Here is a 22,935-nt window from a genome sequence, read left to right on the forward strand (position 1 = left end):
GACTCTGGAACAGAACAACCAACATTTGTAATGACGAGGACAGACAGAGAACTGAAAGAAACACGGGGTTTAAATAACAAACTGAAACGAGATAATTAATCAAACACAGCTGAAACAAATTAACTCATAGTGATAGTGACCATGGAAACAAAGGAGTGGCGGGAAACTGAACAAAGGAACATATCAAACACAAAAACAAACTGAAAAAGTGACATTTAGAGCATCAGTAAATATAGGTGTTAATAAGTCTGCAAGATATACATCTTTGGCTTTGACGCGATGACTGAGCAATCAATATTACGATACAAACCTCACAGTATCTGTGTCAATAACATGACTAAATCTGTCAACCTAAGCTGTAATAGTGCTAGAACAACACTGATTTTGTGATGTGACACTCAATGATGTGGCCTAAACTGCCCTTAAATTGTCTCTTTCTAAACAAAAAACGAAAACCCATACTAAGCACATGATCTAAGGTTTTGCTTTTTTTCATTTTCTCAGACTATTAACAACAATGTCTGAACAGAGTCTGACTGTATTGGCTTGGATTGTTGGGGACATGTGGACTAATGCGTCTGAATAGTGGGCGTCCCTGAGGCAATGTTGACTTTTTGAAGCACAAGACCAAACCAGAGGATCGAAATAATCACTGCAGTGTGTTTGGAGGTGTGGTACACTGCTTTAACATCTGAAAGACATTACTTCAGAACAAAAACCACTTCCCACAAAGAGGATGTTTTCTCTCTCTCTCTTAAGTTTCTTCGCAGCACATGGCCATTTTATTGCGTCAGGAGCTGAGAGAAAAGCCGAAACATTTATTACATAGCACAATATATTTTTTTTAATGACTACATTGTTGGATTTGGTTTGATTTTGGGTATTAAGAGGTCATTACGCCACCGTCCTTCTCAGTTCGGCTTATGAAACAACCTCGCATACCTTATCAACCACCCAAACAATCACCAAACACTCAAATGGCCTTGACCTCCTACATAAAACCAAATCTTGGACCACATTGAGTGACTCATGAGAGTGAAACAAGAGAAATATGCTGGGCTTTTTGTTGATAGTTACATAGTTTAATTTGCATGACCACATTAGAAAGGTCAAACACCATCTGTGACAACTAAATAAAGTCTGGGAAAAGTGCAGGACCTCTGCAATGACATGGTTTGGTTTCTCTGAATTTGATTAAAAAGTTTCATTTTGACCCATAAGCTGACCGCATTAGGAACATTTATGCACTAAAATCCAGTATCAGAACCACTGGACACTGACATTTTAAAGCCATAATAAAAAATTACAAAATCTAATTAACCGCTCATCCCATTTGTGCAACATTGATATCCAAGGACATTTTTACAAGGGTCACTAACTCTTCTGTCAGTACTGGAGACAAATGCACTGGTGTTGTCACTTTGCTGCTGTTGTCTAGTGTGTGTGTGTGCGTGTGTGTGTGTGCGTGTTTCTGGTAAACCCTACTACATTATGGGGACAAAATGTCCCCACAAAGATGCCAGTATCTGAAATCCTTGTCCTTTGTGGGGACATTTTTTGGTCCCCATAAGAAAAACAGCTTATAAATCATAGAGTGATGTTTTTTGAAAATGTAAAAATGCAGAAAGTTTTCAGGGATGGGGTAGTGTAAGGGGATATAATATACAGTAGAAAAATCATTATGTCTATGGAAGGTCCTCATACAACTGAAGACACAACGTGCGCGTGTGTGTGTGTGTGCTCTTGTTTTTATTACATTGTGAGGACCAAATGTCCCCACAAGAATAGTAAAACGTGAAATCACCTACATTGTGAGGACTAGCCAATGGTCCCCACAAGGGAAATTGATTAATGAACATACTTAATGATGTTTTTTAGAAAATGTAAAAGAGCAGAAAGTTTTCTGTGATGGGTAGGTTTAGGGGTAGGGTTAGTGTAAGGGGACAGAATATACAGTTTGTACAGTATAAAAACCATTACGTCTATGGAGAGCGTCTATGGAGAGTCCCCACAAAGATAGTGGACCAGACATGTGTATGTGTGTGTGTGTGTGTGTGCATGCGTGCGTGCGTGCGTGCGTGCGTGTGTGCTTGTGTGTTAGTGTGTGTGGGAGGTTTGATCCTCTAGTCTGTACATCATCATGCTTTAATTGGGCTGCAGTGGTTAATTAAAGTTTCAGGCCAACAGGAGAAATCCAGCTGCCATACAATATAAAAGAGACAGAAGAGCCCAAGGACAGAACAAGGTGAGTCCACAAAGACGCTTCTTTTCGGTAAGTCTTTCTCCGCATACACTCAAAAAAATTTTTTTTGATGCAGTTCACTTTATTTAAACAATTCATTTTTCTTTAACACCATTGTATCAGGTTTCTCATTCAAACGTGATTTCTTCATGTTAAATTGTCTTAAAAACAGTTTCTTTTTTGCTTAACTCTTAACAAACGGTTGAAAGAAAGTTTCAATAAAGTAGTTCAATCAAAGACGACTTCAATCACGGCTTTTCAACGCAAAACTATAAAAACGTCGAATGTTTTGTGATCTTTCTTAGCCATACCTGTCAAAAGTTGAAACATTCAAATGTTTTAATGTTTTTGAAAGAAGTCTCTTTTACTCACCAAGGCTGCATTTATTTAATCAAAAATACAGTAAAGACAGTCGTATTGTGAAATATTATTACAGTTTAATTTTTCTTTATATTTTAAAAGGTATTTTATTCCTGTGATGGTAAAGCTGAATTTGTAGCATCATTACTCCAGTCTTCAGTGTCACATGATCCTTCAGTAATCGTGCTGATTTACATGCTCAAAGAAACATTTATTATTATTATCAATGTTGAAAACAGTTTTTGCTGCCTAACATGTTTGTGGAAACAATTATACTATTCAAACATTTGTGGTAAGATTAAAAAAGAGAGATATATTAATGTATTGACAGTAAAGACATTTATAATGTTACAAAAGATTTGATAAATGTAATAAATGCTGTTCATTGAACTTTATATTAATCAAAGAATACGGAAAAAAGAATCACCGTTTACACAAAAATATTAAGCAGCACAACTATTTTCAACGTTGATAATAAGAATTGTTTCTTGAGCAGCAAATCGGCATATTAGAATGATTTCTGAAGGATGTGACACTGAAGACTGGAGAAATGATGATTAAAATGCAGCTTTACCATCACAGGAATAAATTACATTTTAAAACATATTCAAATAGAAAACAGTTATTTTAATTTAATAATATTAAACAATATTACAGGGTTTTTTATTTATTAATTAAATAATGCAGCCTTGGTGAGCATAAGAGACGTCTATCAAAAACATTTCAAACGTTTCCCATCTTTTGACACAGGTGTTGTTTATCAGTGTGCACTGTTACCATGACTGGATCCGCTCTGGTTTCGTCTCTCCTGGCACTGGCCTGTGTTCTCCTGCCGCTGTGTGCTGCTCAAGGTGAGTCGGATACTTTCTAGTGAGGTCCATCGTGGTTCTGGTGAGTTCTGGTCGAATGCAGCATGTGTTGTTGTGTGCAGGCAGCTGTGTGGGCAGATGTGGGGACCCGTTCGCCCGCGGACAGGTCTGTAACTGTGACTACAACTGTTTTGTCCACGGCGAATGCTGCAAGGATTTTGATGACGTCTGCACCGTTAGTAAGACCCTCACCACCACCTCACAATAAAGTTGCTACTCGTTAATTTTTATAAGGCTAATAATTTACTTATTTATTAAAAGTTGAATAATAGTATGCTTTTTAACACATTTAAAGGGATAGTACAATTGATACTAGATTAAATGATTCAATTAATTACAAGAAAATATTTGGTGAACAAAATTTTTGGGTGAACTATCCCTTTAAAGGTGTTTAAATGTATGCTGGATACTTGTTTTTGCTTTAGTCATTTTAACTGTTTAACGTTTCTCCATTTTTAAACCTTCACCAAATATTTTCTTGTAAATAATTGAATCAATTAATGATGTAAAGCCTGTCATGAAATAATAGTTAGATTTTTTTTTTAATTTAACAGTTTATTGAATGTTTAGAAAATCTGTAAGAATTAAAGAATTATGAAGAATTTTGATTGTGCTTTGTGTATTGCATTTTAATGGTCAATTGTATGGCCAATATACTATACACCCCAGTTTTTTTCTGAGGCCCAAACTAAGAAAAAAATATTTAGTTATTCATATGACCAAAAATTAGGTTGTAATACAAAATCAGTACAGCAGATTGCACAAAATGCATATAAATATCAGTTGTGTCTTAATAAGATGATATTTAAAAGCTTAGTTTTATGTGTATTTAAATGCATTAAAAGCTCTGTAGTCTGATGTATCATTTGATATTTTAACTTTTTTTTTTTTTTTGATAATCAAGTAGGCCTAAACCTAAGTTGCTTCAGTCCAGTAAATGTTCATCTTGAAATATTAATAACAAAATTAAGTTATTCTTTATAGAAATCATGAAAGATTTTACTGCAAAAAGACACTTGTACCGTGTGAAATCATTGTGCACGATTGTGTAAACACTTTTTTTAGCAACATTTTGATCATGTTGATCATTTAGAGACCTTAGAAATGCATGTGTCATATATGATAGGGTAGGTTTGACAGGGTTAAAAGTGTTGTGTGTGATTGGCAGGGGACTCGTGCAGGGGTCGCTGTGGTGAGCCGTTCCAGCGCGGGAGACAGTGTGAGTGCGACTCTGACTGTGCGCTGCACAACACCTGCTGCCCGGACTACAGCCCACAGTGTGGTAGGACAGGCACAAGCTTTACACTACGACAGGGCTTTTACAGTATAAAAACACTACCTAACATAACTATATGCTACTTAGATAGCATTCATTCGAATTGTTATAAATGACATGAATGTCTTGAAAATGTACTGACTTGATCAGATACCAGTTTTATTTTAGTTTTGACTTATTTCCATCAGATGCTTTCTCCCAATTGCAAGCTGCAAGAAGCTCAAAACTGAACAAACCAACAGGTATTATTTTTTATGTATATTTAATCCTCTTTTTTTTGTATGACTATGACCTTTCCCTTTGGAAAGTTAACCATGATTTTACTACAAATAAAACCAAATAAACGTTATTGTACTGAAACCATGGTATCCATAGTTATAGTTCTATTCAAACATGGTTACTTCACTTTTACTTAAAAAAAATGGTTAATTTTGGTGACAGCTTGAGGGACCCCTTTTGATTGGCTGTAGATACTGTAAATTCAGGAAAAGGTCATTGCCTCAAGCTACAACATGTTAGACATTTACATTTATTCATTTAGCTGACGCTTTTACCCAAAGCGACTTACAATTGCTATATATGTCAGAGGTCGCACGCCTCTGGAGCTACTAGGGGTTAAGTGTCTTGCTCAGGGACACATTGGTGTCTCACAGTGGATTCGAACCCGGGTCTCTCACACCAAAGGCATGTGTCTTATCCACTGTGCCGCCATCACCACCAACACCCCCCCACCCCACCCAAAGTCAAAATTGTCTTCAGTCCCTCCAAAGACCAAAACACCAAAAATGCCTGATCTGAATCCCATCAGAGCTTACGAACAGCCTTCAGACAGTGAGAGTGAGAAGGAACGTACAGGTTTATTTAATCTGTGGAGATTAATTGCAAAGACAGACTGTATTTTAAAGATTACAGGTAACTGAACAGGATACAGACCAACCCAATCTAATGGGTTATTGAGATTTGTTCACTCGCACAAAAGTTGGGACCAGAAGATAAAACAGGACATATTAGTGAACGACAGTGGTTTATGAAACCGCAATCACCAATGGTGAGCCCATCTGACTGGAAGACCTGTAGCTCTCATTTTATAATAACTTCAGATTGAATAATGACAAAGTGTATTTTTATGTTGTGTTTTTTAGATTATACTCAGAAGTGTATGGCAGCGTGTCTCGCAGCCCAGCAAAGCCCAGATCTCATGAGAGATGGTAAGTTCAGAAAGCAGACTTGCATGTCTTCAGTGCCTTTATTACATATATTTTATACATACACACACTAAGATTTATTTGGCAAGATATTTTTTTCTAAGAAGTCTCTAGTGTTCACCAAGGAGGAATTTATTTGATCAAAAATAGTTAAAAACAGTAATAGTATGTGATATTACAATTTAAAATAGCTGGTTTCGATTTGAATAGATTATAAAATGTAATTTATTCCTGTGATGGTAAAGCTGAATTTTCAGCATCATTACTCCAGTCTTCAGTGTCACATGATCCTTCAGAAATCATTCTAATATGCTGATTTGTTGCTTAAGAAACATTTCTTAATATTATCAATGTTAAAATCAGTTGTGCTGCTTAATATTTTTTTTGGGAAAAATTCAGAATTCTTTGATGAAAAGTTCAAAAGAGCAGCATTTATTTGAAATAGAAATCTGTAATATTTGTAATATTATAAATGTATTTACAGTCACATTATGTATATATATTTTTGTGCAACTAAATAACTTTATGGCTCCATCTGAAGCTCCACCACTTCCTGCTGGTGGCCCTTCGCCCCTGGACATCGTCCTCTATGCTCCTCGGACACCCTCTGACACACCAGGTAACAGCTTCATGTGCTTGCTTTAAAAGAATTAACTTATTCAAATTAAAAATAAATATACTTTTAATGGGAAAGAGACAACTTTCAAATACATTACACATGGGATTGCATGGCTTAGGGAAGAATTTCAGAAACTTGGTGGGGAAGCACATTATCTTGTAATGGTTGGTTAGACTTGATTCAATTCATGATTCATAGGGTTTTGGCTGAATTCAAAAGCAATTTGTGCAAATTTAGAATGATTTTTATTAATTTCTTTATAATGTGTCTTGAGCAAGAAAAAGAAACTACTTTATTGCACCCAAAGTAATTTTAAAAGTCAGCATTAAATATATATAATTTTGCCGTCTCAAGTTTACCCTTGCAAAAAAAAAAAAAAAAAGAAGAAAAAAAAGGGGGACAGTGCTTTTTTATTCAGTTCTGGTATTTTAAAATAAGCTATTTCACCTAACAAATGTTTATATATATATATATATATATACATATACACTCACCGGCCACTTTATTAGGTACACCTGTCCAACTGCTCGTTAACACTTAATTTCTAAGCAGCCAATCACATGGCGGCAACTCAGTGCATTTAGGCATGTAGACATGGTCAAGACAATCTCCTGCAGTTCAAACCGAGCATCAGTATGGGGAAGAAAGGTGATTTGAGTGACTTTGAACGTGGCATGATTGTTGGTGCCAGAAGGGCTGGTCTGAGTATTTCAGAAACTGCTAATCTACTGGGATTTTCACGCACAACCATCTCTAGGGTTTACAGAGAATGGTCCGAAAAAGAAAAAACATCCAGTGAGCGGCAGTTCTGTGGGCGGAAATGCCTTGTTGATGCCAGAGGTCAGAGGAGAATGGCCAGACTGGTTCGAGCTGATAGAAGGGCAACAGTGACTGAAATAACCACTCGTTACAACCGAGGTATGCAGCAAAGCATTTGTGAAGCCACAACACGCACAACCTTGAGGCGGATGGGCTACAACAGCAGAAGACTCCACCGGGTACCACTCATCTCCACTACAAATAGGAAAAAGAGGCTACAATTTGCAAGAGCTCACCAAAATTGAACAGTTGAAGACTGGAAAAATGTTGCCTGGTCTGATGAGTCTCGATTTCTGTTGAGACATTCAGATGTTAGAGTCAGAATTTGGCGTAAACAGAATGAGAACATGGAACCATCATGCCTTGTTACCACTGTGCAGGCTGGTGGTGGTGGTGTAATGGTGTGGGGGATGTTTTCCTGGCACACTTTAGGCCCCTTAGTGCCAATTGGGCATCGTTTAAATGCCACGGCCTACCTGAGCATTGTTTCTGACCATGTCCATCCCTTTATGGCCACCATGTACCCATCCTCTTATGGCTACTTCCACCATGTCACAAAGCTCTAATCATTTCAAATTGGTTTCTTGAACATGACAATGAGTTCACTGTACTAAAATGGCCTCCACAGTCACCAGATCTCAACCCAATAGAGCATCTTTGGGATGTGGTGGAACGGGAGATTCGCATCATGGATGTGCAGCCGACAAATCTGCGGCAACTGTGTGATGCCATCATGTCAATATGGACCAAACTCCCTGAGGAATGCTTCCAGCACCTTGTTGAATCTATGCCACGAAGAATTGAGGCAGTTCTGAAGGCAAAAGGGGGTCCAACCCGTTACTAGCATGGGGTACCTAATAAAGTGGCCGGTGAGTGTATATATACACACACCACAAGAAAAAAACAACAGAATTTACACAAAAGACCCAGTTCAAAAGTATAATGTTACCGGATTTGATAATCAAAAAATTAACCAAACTGCATACATGGCTCCACAGGTATTGGTTCCAACCCGTCCGGTTTCCCTCTACCTGAATCCGGTCCTGCTCCTGCAGCTGGACCACTACAGGCAATGGGACCTTCCTCTGGGGCACTACAGGCAGGGGGACCTTCCTTTGGGAATCCCCTAACCATCCCTGTGCAGGTCTCCCTCTCTGTCAGCGGACAAGGCGACGGGCCGTCCAGCGGACCTGGCTCTGGTTCAGGTCGACCCAGCACTCCTACAGACATCGCCCAGGCCATGCCAACCAACAGCCCTGCAGGAGCTGGTATGTAAAACTTATGAATTTGTTCGTTCCTGAAATCAACATTGATGTATGAACATATTTGAAATTAGATGTATTCAGTATAAAAAAACAAAACTTTTTTCATTTAGGGAGAATGATTATAAAAAAAAAGGGGTAAAAAAATAGGTATTTTAACTTTATTAGGGCATAATTTAACATATACTGTCAATCTTTCATGGTATATACTTCTGGTTATTCAGTTAATTCAAATAAATAAAATCTGAATATATTTGAACCATTTTTCTGGGGTTTTTTAAGATGCAAACTCAGACCCTGATCTCTGCAATGGGCTTGCCATCGATGGAATGGTTACTCTCTTCAACGGCACCATCATAGTTTTCAGAGGTAAAACTTCTGTATATATTTTGTTGCGTATTGTGCCGTTTTTTTCTAAAGACACTAATTAAGAAAAATGCTTTCCTTCTCAGGTCACTACTTCTGGCTGCTGAACCCCAAGACCAAAAGGGCCGGTCCTGCTCGTAGAATCACTGAAGAACTGGGCATCCCGTCTCCCATCGACACGGCCTTCACACGCTGCAACTGCCAGGGCAAGACCTACATCATTAAGGTACTGAAGAACATGCAAAATGTTGCAAACCAACTGTGTGTTTGCAACCCCTAAAAAAAACACAGAATTGTAAATTTTCCTTCACTAAGGGTGACAACTACTGGAGTTTTGAGAATGGTGTTAAGGAGCCTGGATATCCCAGATCAGTGTCCCAGGACTTTGGTGGGCTCACCGGGGAGATCACTGCTGCTCTGCCAATCCCAGCCACCAGAAAGAGGCCCGAGTCTGTGTACTTCTTCAAGAAAGGTGCTCTCGGCCCCCTATGTTTGATAAGCATCATTAGAAATAACTAAAATGAGAATATTAATCATTATTAGCATTTTCTAATCAGGAGGCACAATTCAGAAATCCTCTTATCCCCCTGGAAGTGGACCAACTTGCAGTGGAAAGAAATCCAAAAATTCAGTCTACGCCAAGATCCGCCGTGCCAGACAAGCAGGTACTAAATGAACAAAGTACTAAATGCTAAATTGAGGTACTTGAAGATAATGGTCTCAACCAGTGCATTGAAAATAATAGCAACAGAACAGTTATATGCTACTATAGTATCCATTTTGAATTTAACTTGAACTTTTTCACTTTTCATTTTAATTTAAAGGATAAGTTCACTTCAAAATGAAAATTCTGTCATTTTCTCACCCTCAAGTTGTTTCAAACCTGTATGAATTTCTTTCGTCTGCAGAACACAAAAGATGATATTTAGAAGAATGTTGATAACCAAACAGTTTTTGGACCCCATTGACTTCTATAGTATTTTTTTTACTACTATAGAAGTCAATGGGGTACATCAATGGTTTGGTTACTGACATTCTTCTAAACATATTCAGTGTTCAGCAGAAGAAAGAAATTTATACATGCTTGAAACAACTTGAGGGTGAGTAGATGACAGAATTCTCATATTGAAGTGAACTAATCCTTTAATAATTTTATGTACCCTTTGTAATAGTTTATATATATATATTTAAAAAAGCTTCATTTTAGAAATTTGAGCACTTCAGCCTAAACTCAATGAATGAAAATTATTTTTAATACTATTAGTTTTAGTTAATGACGACAACACTGCAAACAAATAAATACAACCTCAAAGGTCATTTAATACGTCTCATTTAACAGAGATCCAGTTGTCGGGGGAGATCAACATCACACTCAAAATGAACGGCTTCCCGACCCCCGTGACATCAGCCATGTCCATGCCCAACCCCAAGAAGCCCGATGGTTTCGATTACTTTGTTTTCTCATGGCGTAAGTAACAATATTTTGTCTTGCAACAGATAAAAACTAATACTTGTGTGTTTAGAAGTTTAAAATTTCAGTCAGTTTCTTTGAATCGGTTCATTAAATCGGTATATATGTAATAACACAATCTCTGTCATTTACAGCTAAAGTCTTCAATGTCAAGATTAGCGGTGAGCTGCCTGCTTTGACAGCCCCTGTCAGCCATTCCTCTCAGCAGAATGACATCAGCAAGTGGCTCAACTGTGCCTGAAAGACCCGCACTAAACAAACACCACCTGCAGCTGCATGGCGAGAAAGATTCTCCATTTATTAGCAAAACCTTTGAACATAGCGTCAGGATGATTACTCTCAAAATATAAAACAACAAATCGAACCAACATTGAAAAGAAACATTAACCAAAGTAAAAAAAGCAGTAGGCTGATTCCGGGGTCTTTGAATAGTGTCGATCATGGGCGTGTGATCAGTGTTTCTGCTGGGCAGACGCTGTGAAGGCAGGCGGATTTAGAAGGGAGTGCCTCTGTTGAGTCCTCGACCCCGGCCTCCACGAGGAAAATCAATACCTATAGGATAACATTGAGATACCAAATTGAATCTCACTCTAAACAAATTGAAGATTTTTGTAGATTAAGTTTCTACAATAAAAAAAATTCTACAGAACAAACATCCAATTTAATACAAACTGTTGAATAATGTCCTGACAAATAAAAAGCTTCTGTATACATTTCAATTAACCTTTGCTTCAATAAAATAAAAGCTTTAAAAATACAGTCTGTGTGGTGTTACTATACAGTACGTGAGAGAGTGTGAGTAATGAGGATGAGTGACATGAGTGAGTACTGGGATCCTAACCTCTCCTGATGAGCTGGTTCCTCCGGGGCAGCTGGTGCTGAAGGAGGAGTCGGCTTGCAGGCTTGGCCTGACCAGTACTGCTGCTAGTGCTGGTATCTAAAGACAACGAGAAGCGGGGTGTTGTTGGTTTCATATAGTTTCACATTTTCAAGAAAAGTTTAAACAATCTCTCAAATGACAAAAAAACGTCATGTTTTTGTCAACTATTTTAAAGTAAAAAAAACAAACACTTTCATTACACCTTAAATACATGTGCAAACGCATCAAGATTTTAAAAAAAGCATTTTTGTACAAATAATACATACTCATAAATACCGTGATTTAGTTAAAAGTGGAGGTTTTATTACTATTATTTTTATTAATATAGCCTTGGGTGATACAATGATGATGACAACAATATGCTTTGCTTAACAAGTACAACTAATTTTACTAAACTACTTACTGTTTCTTTTCAAGAATTTCATTCTTTACTGAGGCTTTTTCTGAATTATTTCAGAAATTAAATACATTGGTTAGTTACACTTTATTTTAAGGTGTTACACTGTCATAATACATTTCAGCACTACATGTACTTACTTAGGGTTAGTTGCATGTAATTATGAACAATTTTAAGTAATTACTTTAGCAACTACATGTAACAAGGAAACTGTAAAAAAAAAATAAAAAAAAAAATTTGGTGTTACTTTAACTGGTCCTACTGACCCACTCAGAGAGGGATTTGAACCGTGTTCTCCAGCGTGGGAGGCGGCGCTCTAACATGGACGCTAAAGGCCGCAGCTTCTAGCGTCAGTCGCTCTTGAGATCAGGGGAGGGAGGTTTACACGCACAGCTCTTACTGGCCTACGACAGTTACATTGCCAATAGATTTTTTCTTTTTTAAATGAACATAGATACAAGTATGAAATGGTGTGTACCTGCGGAGCTGGATGTGGGCTCTTGACTAGTGGAGGGCATGCTGGCATCGTCGAGCGGCTGAGTGGACTCCATCTCCGACTGGCCCTCTAGACACGCCTCACTACTCGCCCTATACAGATAGCACAATTACTACAAATCCATTGAAAAAACTGAAAGAGAGGTGAACCAATAAACTGAGTGAGCACCCACCCTTCACTCTCAGCCTCAGCCACAAAAACATCATCTCCATCATCTCCCGGGACAGCTTCGCCTGGGGCGGTCAGACTGGCGGTGGACGTGCTCACCATGGGAACCGACTGAGAGGCTGTCTCTGACACATCAGAGGGGTGACTCTCTGTGAATACAGTCACTGTCCAGACAGATGAAAGTGGTAGGAGAACAGTTAGGTTTGACTAACAGACATGTATATCGACCAAATGAACATAACCTGACTTCCACCAGCTGCTCACCTGGAGCAGCCACTTGTAGAGGGGTGGTGGGGACACTCCTGCCTCCAGATTCTTCATCGTGAGTGGGCAGGAAGAGAGGACTTTCATACATGCCCAACCCTGCCAAAGACAGACACCCTCTTACTTTTATGCGACCCACATAACAGGAAGAATGCCGGGTCTTACCCTGCATTCACATCAATTACACTACTTACCAGAATGATCACAATTACCAATATCCAAATAGTAAAAAAAAAAATCAAATAAATAGGACTTATTCCATTTGACATCATGTAAAATCCTAAGCAAACTGAATGTTTTGCGGTCATTAAAGCAGTACATGGCTTATTTAGCATTATGGTAACACATTAATGTAAGGTTCTGTTTGTTAACTAGGCATGCATATTGGTCACCAGATGATATTTAAAGGGTTAGTTTACCCAAAAAATGTAATTCTGTCATTAATTAATATACGTATCATATTAAAATGTGATATTTTACAGCATTTACTGATCATGGTTAAAGTTAATTTATAATTATACTGTTCATAATTAGCACATGCTAGTTTACAATGCATAAAAATTGCGTATAACCAGTGGAGGACGAAGAACACAAATTGAGTACTTTAGTTAAAGTACAGGTACCCTCATAAAATTTTATTCTAGTAAATGTATTAAGTACACCTTTTCAATTGTACTCGAGTAAAATTACAAAAGTACTTGATTTTTACGTAATCAGGATTTAACAATTTTATATTAAAGGGGTGGTTTAATGCCCCTTTTTACAATATGTAAAACAAGTCTCTGATGTCCCCAGTGTGTATGTGAAGTTTTAGCACAAAATACCCCACAGATTATATATTTTATAGCATGTTAAAATTGTCCCTTTTTGAGGGTGAGCAAAAACAACGTCCTGTGTGTGTCCCTTTAAATGCAAATGAGCCGCTGCTCCCGGCACAGAAAGCGGAGCTTCAAGAGCTCGTGTGTTAGCAGGCAGCTTGCAGACATGCACTAAAATGTCAGAAACTGTTCTGCCTTTTATGTTCAAACCGAAGTCGGACAATGATGGAGAGACTCAAGAAGACGTAGAATGCAACAGGACGTTTCTGAATGGTTAGTTGAAGATAGTTAACACCACATCAGCTACATACATTCATCAAGTCATTGACTAGCATATTCTGCCATGATAATCTATAAATCACTAGTGTGAGAACTGTTGTAAGATGCCTACAGAGTAACATGCTATTGCATTTGTGTTACATACTGTATTGCAATAAATGTGAAAAGACGGATGCGACAGCTTGAGCAGACTCCCAAATGTGCTCTATACAACTCTTCCTCTACTCAAGGACTCAGCCCCTTTGTTGGGTGTTCCCAGGGGCAGGGTTTATATAAATTTTAGGGTTTGTGATGTCACTAACCCGGGAGGACGCTTGTGTAGTCCCTATCAGTCATTTGTTGTAGTCCAGGGATAGGCAACTCCGGTCCTGGAGGGCCACAATCCTGCTGAGTTTAGCTTCAGCCCTAATACAAACTCACCTGTCTGTATCTATTTAGTAATCCTGAAAACCTTGATTGTTCAGGTGTGTTTAATTAGGGTTGGAGCTAAACTCTGCAGGAAAGTGGCCCTCCAGGACCGAAGTTGCCTATCCCCGCTGTAGTCCTTAAAAAGTGATTTCTGTAAAAGAAAATCTCTCTTTGCTATGAACTTTGAGCGTTGTAACTTTGCAGATGTTGGGGTGGTGGGTCTGACATCATGAATTATGGATTGTCAAGTAGCCAGCACTAGTAAATAAGGAAGATTAGTGACTGCAGATACATAATATGTATTGATCTGCAAGTGAGAAAAAGCTTAATTTCATTACCAAAACATGCCATACACTATCAAAACATTAAATATATTAAAATATAAATTTAGGTTACTGATAATTCATGTGTTCACACAAGTGAAAAAACTAAATATAACACAGTATTTAAAAATGAGGGGGAAAAAAAATGAGCAGCTGCAATCAGATCAGTCCAATTTGCGAATTAATCATTCGGTGTGATTTGTGAACCGATTTAACAGGTTCCTTGAAAAAAATCAGCTCGTTCACGAATCGGGGAGCAGGTGACGATTTCTTCTGAGGAACGACATGTTTTAGGAAATCTAGTGGAGTAAAAAGTATGAAATGTAGTGAAGTAAAAGTTTCTCAAAATAAAAATAATCTGGTATAAAGTACAGATACTTGAAAAATGTACTAAAGTAGTAAAAATACTTTGTTACTGACTCCGCCACGGTGTATAACTTATATTCAATGTTAAAATGTACACTACTGCTCAAAAGTTTGGGGTTGATACAATTTGAAAACTGACAGTAAAGACATTTATACTGTTACAAAAGACTTTCTATTCATTAAAGAACCCTGAAAAAAGAATCAGTTTCCACAAAATATTAAGCAGCACTACAGTTTTCAACACTGATAATAATAAGAAATGTTTCTTAAGCACGGAATCAGCATATTAGAATGCTTTCTGAGGATCATGTGACACTGAAGTAATGTTGCTGAAAATTCCGCTTTGCCATCACAGGAATAAATTACATTTTAAAATGTATTAAAAAAGAAAACAGATATTTTAAATTGTAATAATATTTCTCTTACTCTATTTTTAATGAAATAAATGCAGCCCTGGTGAGCGTAAGAGAATTTTTTCAAATACATCAAACTTTTTGAACGATAGTGTATTAATAAATAAAAAATAATATAATAATAAATACTGTAAAAAATATAGTTCAGAGTTTCCACAGAAACTAATGTTTGAGCCAAAAAGACATGAACTGACCTAAAACAATCTCCGGGTTGTCATCTTGTAATCTCGAAAAAGTAAAAGCATCATTAACTGTGTAATGCTGGTTCTCACCTCCATGTGTGGCCAGATGGCTCAAGTCAGAATGAGAGGAGCTGGCCTGAGGCATCATGTCCTCAGGAGGGCCGAAACGGAAGCGAGGAACGCCAGCCACCTGAGGAGAACTGAGATGGAGAGACGCATCATTAACAGAGGTGTTTAATGATGTGTCCCTTTTTGCTATAAAGAGTGAAAAGCTTCTGTGACTCACTGAATGGCCTCTGCAAAGCCGTCTGTGCGGTGTGGCACCACAAGGGTGGGAGTGCTGGGAACCATTCTGTCATCGTCATCAAAGAAGTGTTGCTGTAGGAACCAAAAAGATGGTCAGAAACTCTGAAGGTCTAAAGACGTGGGATGTTTGCATTGGTATTACACACAAAGTTCACTCACCATGCTTCCGATTCCAGGCGTGAGCTGGGGTGCACGACTCATCGAGGGCCGCCTGCTCTGTCCTGGCTGCCTCTGTGGAAAATAATGGTAGAGTCATCAAAATTATTTAATAAAGAAATGGAGTATGTGAATTATGTAGTGACCAAAAAACAAATCAAAACTCTTATGCTTGAGGGCATGGTTTGTCGTCCATACCTGCATGATGGGGGGTCCAAGCTCAGGAATGGGGTGGATGTTGAGACGTGGGGGTGGGGTGTGATGCGGTCTCCGGGGGGATTGGGGCAAGCGTAGGCCCAGGGAGGAGGTGGTGGTGCTGGGGACTGGCTGGTGCTCTCTCACAGGCTCAGCAGGGAAGGACTCCAAGGTGCTGACACTAGCTTCACCTGTGAACAGAGTTAATTACTATTGCTAGATCCGATAAACATATTCTTTAGAAAGAGCTATATTCTACACTTTCATAATCTAGTCGTCATTGGATAACCTTTTTTCTATGATGGTGATCAAAGAATCCCGAAAATAAAATGCATCACGGTTTACACAAAAATATTAAGCAGCACAACTGATTTCAACAGTAAAACAAAAAGAAATGTTTCTTGAGCAGCAAATCAGGAATAAATTACATATTAAAATAAAATATAATAGCTGAAAACAGCTCATTTAAATTTAAATGTTTCCCAATATTATTGTTTTTACAATTTCGATATTTTTTTAAATTCCACCTTGGCGACCATAAGAGACATTTCAAAAACAATCTCCACAAACTTTTCAATGGCAGTGTAGGTACAGTAACATTAGCGACTCTGAGAAGTGAACGTGTTGTGTGTGTGTGTGTGCGTGTGTGTGTGTGCGTGTGCGTGTGTGCGTGTGCGTGTGCGCGTGTGCGTGTGTGTGTGTGTGTGTGTGTGTGTGTGTGTGTGTGTTTGTACCACTGCTCTGAGAGTCTGCTTGCTTCTGGATCGACTCAGATGCTTCTTGACTCTCTTCATTGTCAATGCCTGGATCATCTCCCCCATCACCCTGCCAACACACCAAAAACCACATCAAAACCACCATAACATGTTAAACAGTCAAACTCACTAGAATAATAAAAGAATCTCAAGTACTGTAGTAAATTAGAATCATCTACTAGCAAACAACAGTAAAGCAACTTAATCGTTGTCGTTAAGTGTTCTAAAAGTAGGCGTCACCTCTGCCTCATTCCCCTCATAGGCCTCATTGGCATCTGCACTCCCACTGCCTTCATTACTCTCCTCAGCTGCTTCTGCCATCCCTCCATCACCATCTTCATCATCTTCATCTTCAGCATCATCATCATCATCATCTTCATACTGCAGAAAGAAGAAAGGTTAATACATGTTGGTAATTACATAGCTTCTCTGAGAAACACACTGACCTGTCCAGGCTCCTCCTGCTCCTCCTCCTCTTCCTCCTCAGTGCCACTATCTGTCTCTATGATGATGACGTCATGCTTATACTCCTCGGATGAGTCGTGTCCGCTGATCTGAGTCTCGGATGGTTGGGACTCACTCACTTGATCCATTGGGACAGACTGAGACAAAGATTCTTCATCTCCCTCTCCTAACACGGGATATGCTTCCTGTGAGCGATGAACAGACATGATTAGTGCAATGGTGGTTCATTGCTGGGATGAATAGTTAGTTAAATGCTGTTAAGGGATAAATGGCTGGTACCTCACTGGCATCAGAAGGCTGCTGGACTTCTCCTGAAGCTTCACCCATAGCATCATTACTCTCCTCAGTACCTGAAGCATCCTGCAAAAAGGGCATTGTGGGATGACGTATACATCTAAAGAGTACATTTTCAATGGTCAAAGCACTATAACTACACAAGTGTTTCCTGCACTGCAAATGGAGCATCTACAACAAAGAAATACATTTTACATGAGCTGTGAGTTTTCAAAGACTGTAGAAAGATGTTTTGTCTGTTTATTTTATAATTACCAGACACATATAGTGTGACCAGTGTATCGGATTCAAAAATGAATGAGCACATTCCTTTTTCCTCCTAATGCATTCTCAATCTGACAACACCTTTTTCATCCCTGGTTCAGTTTTGACCCGGTGTAGTGTAATCTTCTAATAACTCATAACTTAATTTTTAACTACAAAAAGGCCCATAACATCATGTGCAAAGCCTCAGTTGATATTCAGGTCAAAATCAGCCCATGACACAATAAGTGATGCAATGTATACATTTTTTTTAAATGATTATATCTTTAAAAAAACATTCTAAAAAAAAAATTGTCTTAACCCATTTCCAAAGTATTGCTTCCCTACTAAAAACTAGTAGGATTTCTTTTTAAAATGATGTACTCTTTTCCGGGATTCTTAATAAACAAGCATCAAGGTATACTCTGCTCACCTCCAGGCCCAGTCTTCTTATGATGCGGAGCTTCTTAGTGATGGGTGGGTGGGTGGGGTCGTCCTGTGTGGAGTCGCTCACCTCGGTGGAGCTCTCCTGCTCTTCCTCTCGCATTCGTTTGGGCACAGATGAGCCTGCTGTCGCTGACACTGACAGAAGAATGGTACGTCAGTAAGAAACCTCATATTAATAAAGTGGAGGCAAGGGGTTTCTAGGGGATCAGTGTAAAAGTTCTGAGAAAGTGTAAAAGTTGTAAAATAACAATAAAACGTTAATAACCAAATCTGATTCATAATATCGTACTTAACATTGTGGCTCTTATTATTTGGTTACTAGTTAACATTATTTGGTTACTAGTAAAATATTTCTGACCAAGGCCAAAAATCAATGTTGCTGCAATAATTTTTTTATATTTGTAATAACATGCACAGATACATCATGTAGAGTAAGATTGGGAACTTGTATGAATGTAAATAGATGTTGACTTGAAATATCTTGGTTATTTGTACCTGTCCCAAAGACAGCAGTGGAAGTGGACGGCCTCTCCATCTGTGAGCTATGTACTGCCTCCATAATGGTCGTTGCTGGTTCCTGACTGGCCTGCTGCTGAGTGGGCTGGACAAAAGCAGTGGCTTGACTCTGCTGCAGGCTGAGGATTGGCTGTGTTGTCTGTATGTTAGGGCTAGTGGAGCGCACTGAGCCGCTGGTGCTGCCATAGACAGTCACATGCTCTAGTGGACCCTCTATGGATGGCAGAGCTGATGGGACAAAACAATGACAATTTACCACTTATGCACTAAAATAAATCATAAGATTTCATGAAGCCTGACCTCCAGCCATACCTTCCTGCGTTTCGACCTGTGTGGTGGGCATGACTGTGGCTGTGGGCGTGGTTACAGGAGCGGGTGTTACCATTGGGCGGATGCTTGCCCTAGGGGTGGACTTGCTCCCTGCAATCGGTGAAGGCTTGCTGGGGGTGGCAGCGACTGGTGTGGGCTTGATGTTAGCGGTGGGCGGCTCGGATGTACTGGCACTGGTAATAGATGAAATATGAAAAGACAATATTGAACACTGCTGGAATAAAATATTTATCCTCTTGAATTTCAGCTCTAAATGGAGAATTACCTTCCTCTGTCAGCCGCAGGTGTGGGTTTGAGAGTGACCTGTCGAGCATCTGATGACCTCTGTGCCTCCTGAACCTGGAAAGATCACAAGTACCTTGATCAATAAAGGACAAACGCTTAAATATTTACCTAAATCCTTTAAAGCCAGATGTCTCTGGCCAGATATATAAAACGTAATAGTTAAAAACCCATGAATGAAATGGAATACAGACACAGTATTTCTACATATATCTGTCAGAGTAAATATGGGCAGTGAGTACAGAGTTTGTGGTACTGTACCTTGCTCTGGCCAGGCTCCTGAGCTTCATCTCTCTGTTCTCCGTGTCTCTCCTGTTGCTCACGGAGTTCCCTCAGCTCTCTCTCCTGTCGGCTCAACCGGCCTTCATACTGTGACTTGAGTGCACTCATCCTCACATCCAGCTCCTCTCTCTGCTGCTTCAGCTCCTCGTTCTCTTTCGCCAGCTGCTCCTTTGCACCTAAACACACACATTTAGATTTTAAATAGAGACTTTTATTGTACTTAAAACTGTGCTTGTAAAACCAAGGGGTCTTTATCTTGTGCAAACGTTTGGGGTCAGAACAATTTTATGTTTTTGAAAGGTCTCTAATGCACACTAAAGTTGCATATGATCCTTCAGAAAACATTTCAATATAATGATTTGATGCTCAAGTAACAATTCTTATTATCAATGTGTGTTGAAAGCAGTTGTGCTGCTAATATATTTGTTAAAACCATGAATTTTAAGTTTTTCAAGATTCTCTGATAAATAGAAAGTTCAAAAAGAACAGCATTTATTTCAAGTAGAAACCTAAAAATAAATAATCTTACTGACCCCAAACTTTTGAATGGTAGTGTGCCATCCAAAACAGGATGTTGAAGTAGGATATATCAAAAGGCCAACCACCTTTAGTTTAAAGTAGTTTTTATTTTTTTATTGTGTATTTAATTTCCCCCCCCAAAAAAAGCATTATTTCAATTCAAACCATCACATACTGCTAAAGAAATTGATCTGTAAATGCCAAAAATGTATTTGGATCTTTGTCTTGTAAATAATGGTCATCATTTGCTAGACGGACTAAACTGCTTTGGACTAAGAATATCTGCAGGAATAATGTGCTTGGCATGTGTTCTGGTTTACTAACAGTTAAGCTGATTGATCTTCTGTTTGGCTCCCATGAAAGCTTTTTTGGTCTTCTCCTCTTTATCAGCGATCTGCTGTCGGAGCTGCTCCTCCAGGTTACCCTTCTCCTGTAGCTCTGCTTTTATACGGTTGAGCTCTGGCTGCACCTGTGCCAGCTGCTCCTGCAGGCTCTTCAGCTCCGCTTCACGCTCCTGCACCGTCTGCACCCAAACATCACCACATAAATGTTTTGAATACGCTGCTGGCAGACTCATTGAGTTATGCCCTTCATAAGGAACAATGACGGAGGATGCAAGAACACCTTCTTATTCAAACTCTTTTCCACAAAGGCCACTAAAGCCCAACAATAACTTTTGTCTCACTCCATCAAACTAACTTCACCATCTCAAAAGTTAATGAACAAACACTTCATTACTGTTTCACTTCCTGGAATAAACGCTTTATTACCATTATATAAAATGAGCCAAACCAGAAAAGCCGGACATCCCAGAGAACTGAGGGATTATACAATGTGGGTCTGTAAAAGTAATCAGGAAGCTTTAATTGTTGGATTTGTACTTTGGAGGGTTTCAATAAAGATTCATCTAATGCAGACATAAAAGGTTAGTTCCCCCCAAAATTAAACATTTCATTTACGCTGGTATTCACTAATAAACATTGATCAATACACATACAAAGAGCACATCAAAAATGGTAAACAGAAGCTCAAATATGCTTGCTTGAGATGTAAGAATCAATGAGGTTTGTTCTTGAGGTAAAGTATGGTTGAGCTTCCATTTACCAGATTTTTTGTGCTCTATGTGAATTAAATGTTTATATGTGCATAAAATTCTAAGTTAATTTTCCTATATTAAACGTCTCTTCAGAAGACATTGACTAAACCGCTTGATTCGTGTGGATTACTACTACAATGTCTTTACAAACTTTTTTAGATATGATTGTCAGAACAGCACACTAAGCCTTAAATGAGTACCTTCTGTATGCTGTCCAGTTGAGTTTCCAGCTCTGAGGATCTGTTCTGTGCCTGACTCAATGAGCTCTTCAGGTTCTGAATCTCCTGCACCGAGGCCTGACGGTCTTCCTGCTCCTGTGCTGGTTTAGAAGCAGCCTCTGCCACCATCTGTGAGAGAGATGTGACAGAGTCAGATTCTCAGACTCAGACCTTTTCAATGGTTAAAAAAAATTCTAAATGATAACGAGCTGTTCTGGTATACCTTATCATGCTGATCTTTGAGCTCTTCGTACTGAGTTTTGTAGCGACGACCTATCTTCTTGACTTGTGTGATGGTTTTGAGTTTCTCCTGGATGTCCAGTGTCTTTGCCTCCAGCTCCTTCTTCAGATTATCCCTTTCAGTGGTGACCTTCCCAAGGCTATCCTGCAGGTTCTGCACCTGGCTCTGAGCTGTAGTGATTGAAGCTTGGCTCCTGTTTGGTAGGTAGAAAGAAGACTGCTCTGTTAAAAAAAAAAAAAAAATCCCAATTTAAAAAGTTATGATTTAATCAAACTGCACAAACTGACCTGGCCACCTCATTCTTGAGTTTCCCCGTCTCCTCTGTGAGCTGCTGGATGCGTTTGAGATTGGCCTCTCTCTCAGAATTCAGCTTCTTACTTTCCTCCTGATCGCTGTCCTTCTGCTGACTCAGCAGTTGCTGCATGACCAATAAAATTACAGAGTAAGATACTGAGAACCACACTACTAGTCAAGTTTGATCATGCTTGACTGAATAAAACTAACCTAACATACTAGTATTTAATATTCTACATGTTTCATCCAATGTATAGAAGTTCATGCATGAGCAGTGAGATCCAGAGACCTGTGTGCGGGCCTTCAATCGCTTGACATCATCCTCCAGGAGTTTCTTCTCAGCCTGTAACATGCCACTCTTCTCACTCAGCTCAGCATTGGAGTCCAGCAGGGGCTTGATGTCTGCTTCCAACTTACGCATCTACAAAATGGCATACAATCAAAATCTGATTAGCAATGTTTAAGCAAATATACACCACTATACCTGTACGTGCACGTCAATCGACTTCTATATTAAAACCTATAGTTAAGCTAATCTGACTTCACTATTACTAATGGAGGACTGATGTTTTATGAATAATTTATTTGGTTTATGACAGCTATAGGACACTCAACTTTTTAGACTTAAACCCCCTAATTAACCAATTTAAAGACTTTTTAGTTATCCCACAGCCCCCTAGTGGACCCCAGCCCACTGGTTGAGAACCAGTGTTCCACCAAGTTGGGCATCGTAGTGATCTGTTGTAAAGTCTCTAATTACCTATAACCAACTACCTTGTTTCTTGAAATAGATAGATAATTAGAAATAATGTT

The 22,935-nt window shown here is 38.9% G+C and overlaps 3 protein-coding genes across 3 annotated transcripts in view; 2 read left to right on the forward strand and 1 right to left on the reverse strand.

Annotated features, from left to right (window-relative positions):
* Nucleotides 1–2,165: 2,165 nt before the first annotated feature.
* On the forward strand, nt 2,166–11,248 carry prg4a (proteoglycan 4a). The gene is made up of 13 exons (XM_056244686.1): nt 2,166–2,245; nt 3,353–3,453; nt 3,534–3,650; nt 4,640–4,753; nt 4,936–4,989; nt 5,890–5,955; nt 8,389–8,658; nt 8,935–9,021; nt 9,105–9,244; nt 9,334–9,490; nt 9,576–9,683; nt 10,358–10,486; nt 10,624–11,248. Exons 2-13 carry the CDS (start codon nt 3,381–3,383, stop codon nt 10,728–10,730), a joined length of 1,422 nt encoding a protein of 473 aa, XP_056100661.1. The 5' UTR covers nt 2,166–2,245; nt 3,353–3,380; the 3' UTR covers nt 10,731–11,248.
* The window catches only part of arpc5a (actin related protein 2/3 complex, subunit 5A), a 110,998-nt gene continuing 97,063 nt past the window's right edge, over nt 9,001–22,935 (forward strand). Inside the window, exon 1 of the mRNA XM_056244687.1 lies at nt 9,001–9,011. The gene's annotated coding sequence lies outside the window, so the exon portion shown is untranslated. The remainder of the gene's footprint in view (nt 9,012–22,935) is intronic.
* Nucleotides 10,763–22,935, reverse strand: part of tpra (translocated promoter region a, nuclear basket protein) — a 28,777-nt gene continuing 16,604 nt past the window's right edge. Inside the window, exons 29-51 of the mRNA XM_056244684.1 lie at nt 22,412–22,543; nt 22,116–22,246; nt 21,811–22,021; nt 21,570–21,716; nt 20,598–20,796; nt 19,734–19,930; nt 19,456–19,529; nt 19,173–19,363; nt 18,840–19,088; nt 18,331–18,479; nt 17,640–17,720; nt 17,342–17,545; nt 17,136–17,276; nt 16,875–16,965; nt 16,144–16,331; nt 15,949–16,020; nt 15,770–15,861; nt 15,574–15,683; nt 12,695–12,793; nt 12,435–12,594; nt 12,245–12,354; nt 11,331–11,426; nt 10,763–11,041 (exon numbers count right to left, since the gene is read on the reverse strand). Coding sequence (XP_056100659.1) covers nt 10,983–11,041; nt 11,331–11,426; nt 12,245–12,354; nt 12,435–12,594; nt 12,695–12,793; nt 15,574–15,683; nt 15,770–15,861; nt 15,949–16,020; nt 16,144–16,331; nt 16,875–16,965; nt 17,136–17,276; nt 17,342–17,545; nt 17,640–17,720; nt 18,331–18,479; nt 18,840–19,088; nt 19,173–19,363; nt 19,456–19,529; nt 19,734–19,930; nt 20,598–20,796; nt 21,570–21,716; nt 21,811–22,021; nt 22,116–22,246; nt 22,412–22,543 — 3,183 coding nt within the window. The 3' untranslated portion in view covers nt 10,763–10,982. The remainder of the gene's footprint in view (nt 11,042–11,330; nt 11,427–12,244; nt 12,355–12,434; nt 12,595–12,694; nt 12,794–15,573; nt 15,684–15,769; nt 15,862–15,948; nt 16,021–16,143; nt 16,332–16,874; nt 16,966–17,135; nt 17,277–17,341; nt 17,546–17,639; nt 17,721–18,330; nt 18,480–18,839; nt 19,089–19,172; nt 19,364–19,455; nt 19,530–19,733; nt 19,931–20,597; nt 20,797–21,569; nt 21,717–21,810; nt 22,022–22,115; nt 22,247–22,411; nt 22,544–22,935) is intronic.

This window comes from Rhinichthys klamathensis, unplaced genomic scaffold (genome assembly GCF_029890125.1).
Source record: "Rhinichthys klamathensis goyatoka isolate OS25496 unplaced genomic scaffold, OSU_Roscu_1.1 h1tg001043l_1, whole genome shotgun sequence".
Classification (NCBI taxonomy): Eukaryota; Metazoa; Chordata; class Actinopteri; order Cypriniformes; family Leuciscidae; genus Rhinichthys; species Rhinichthys klamathensis.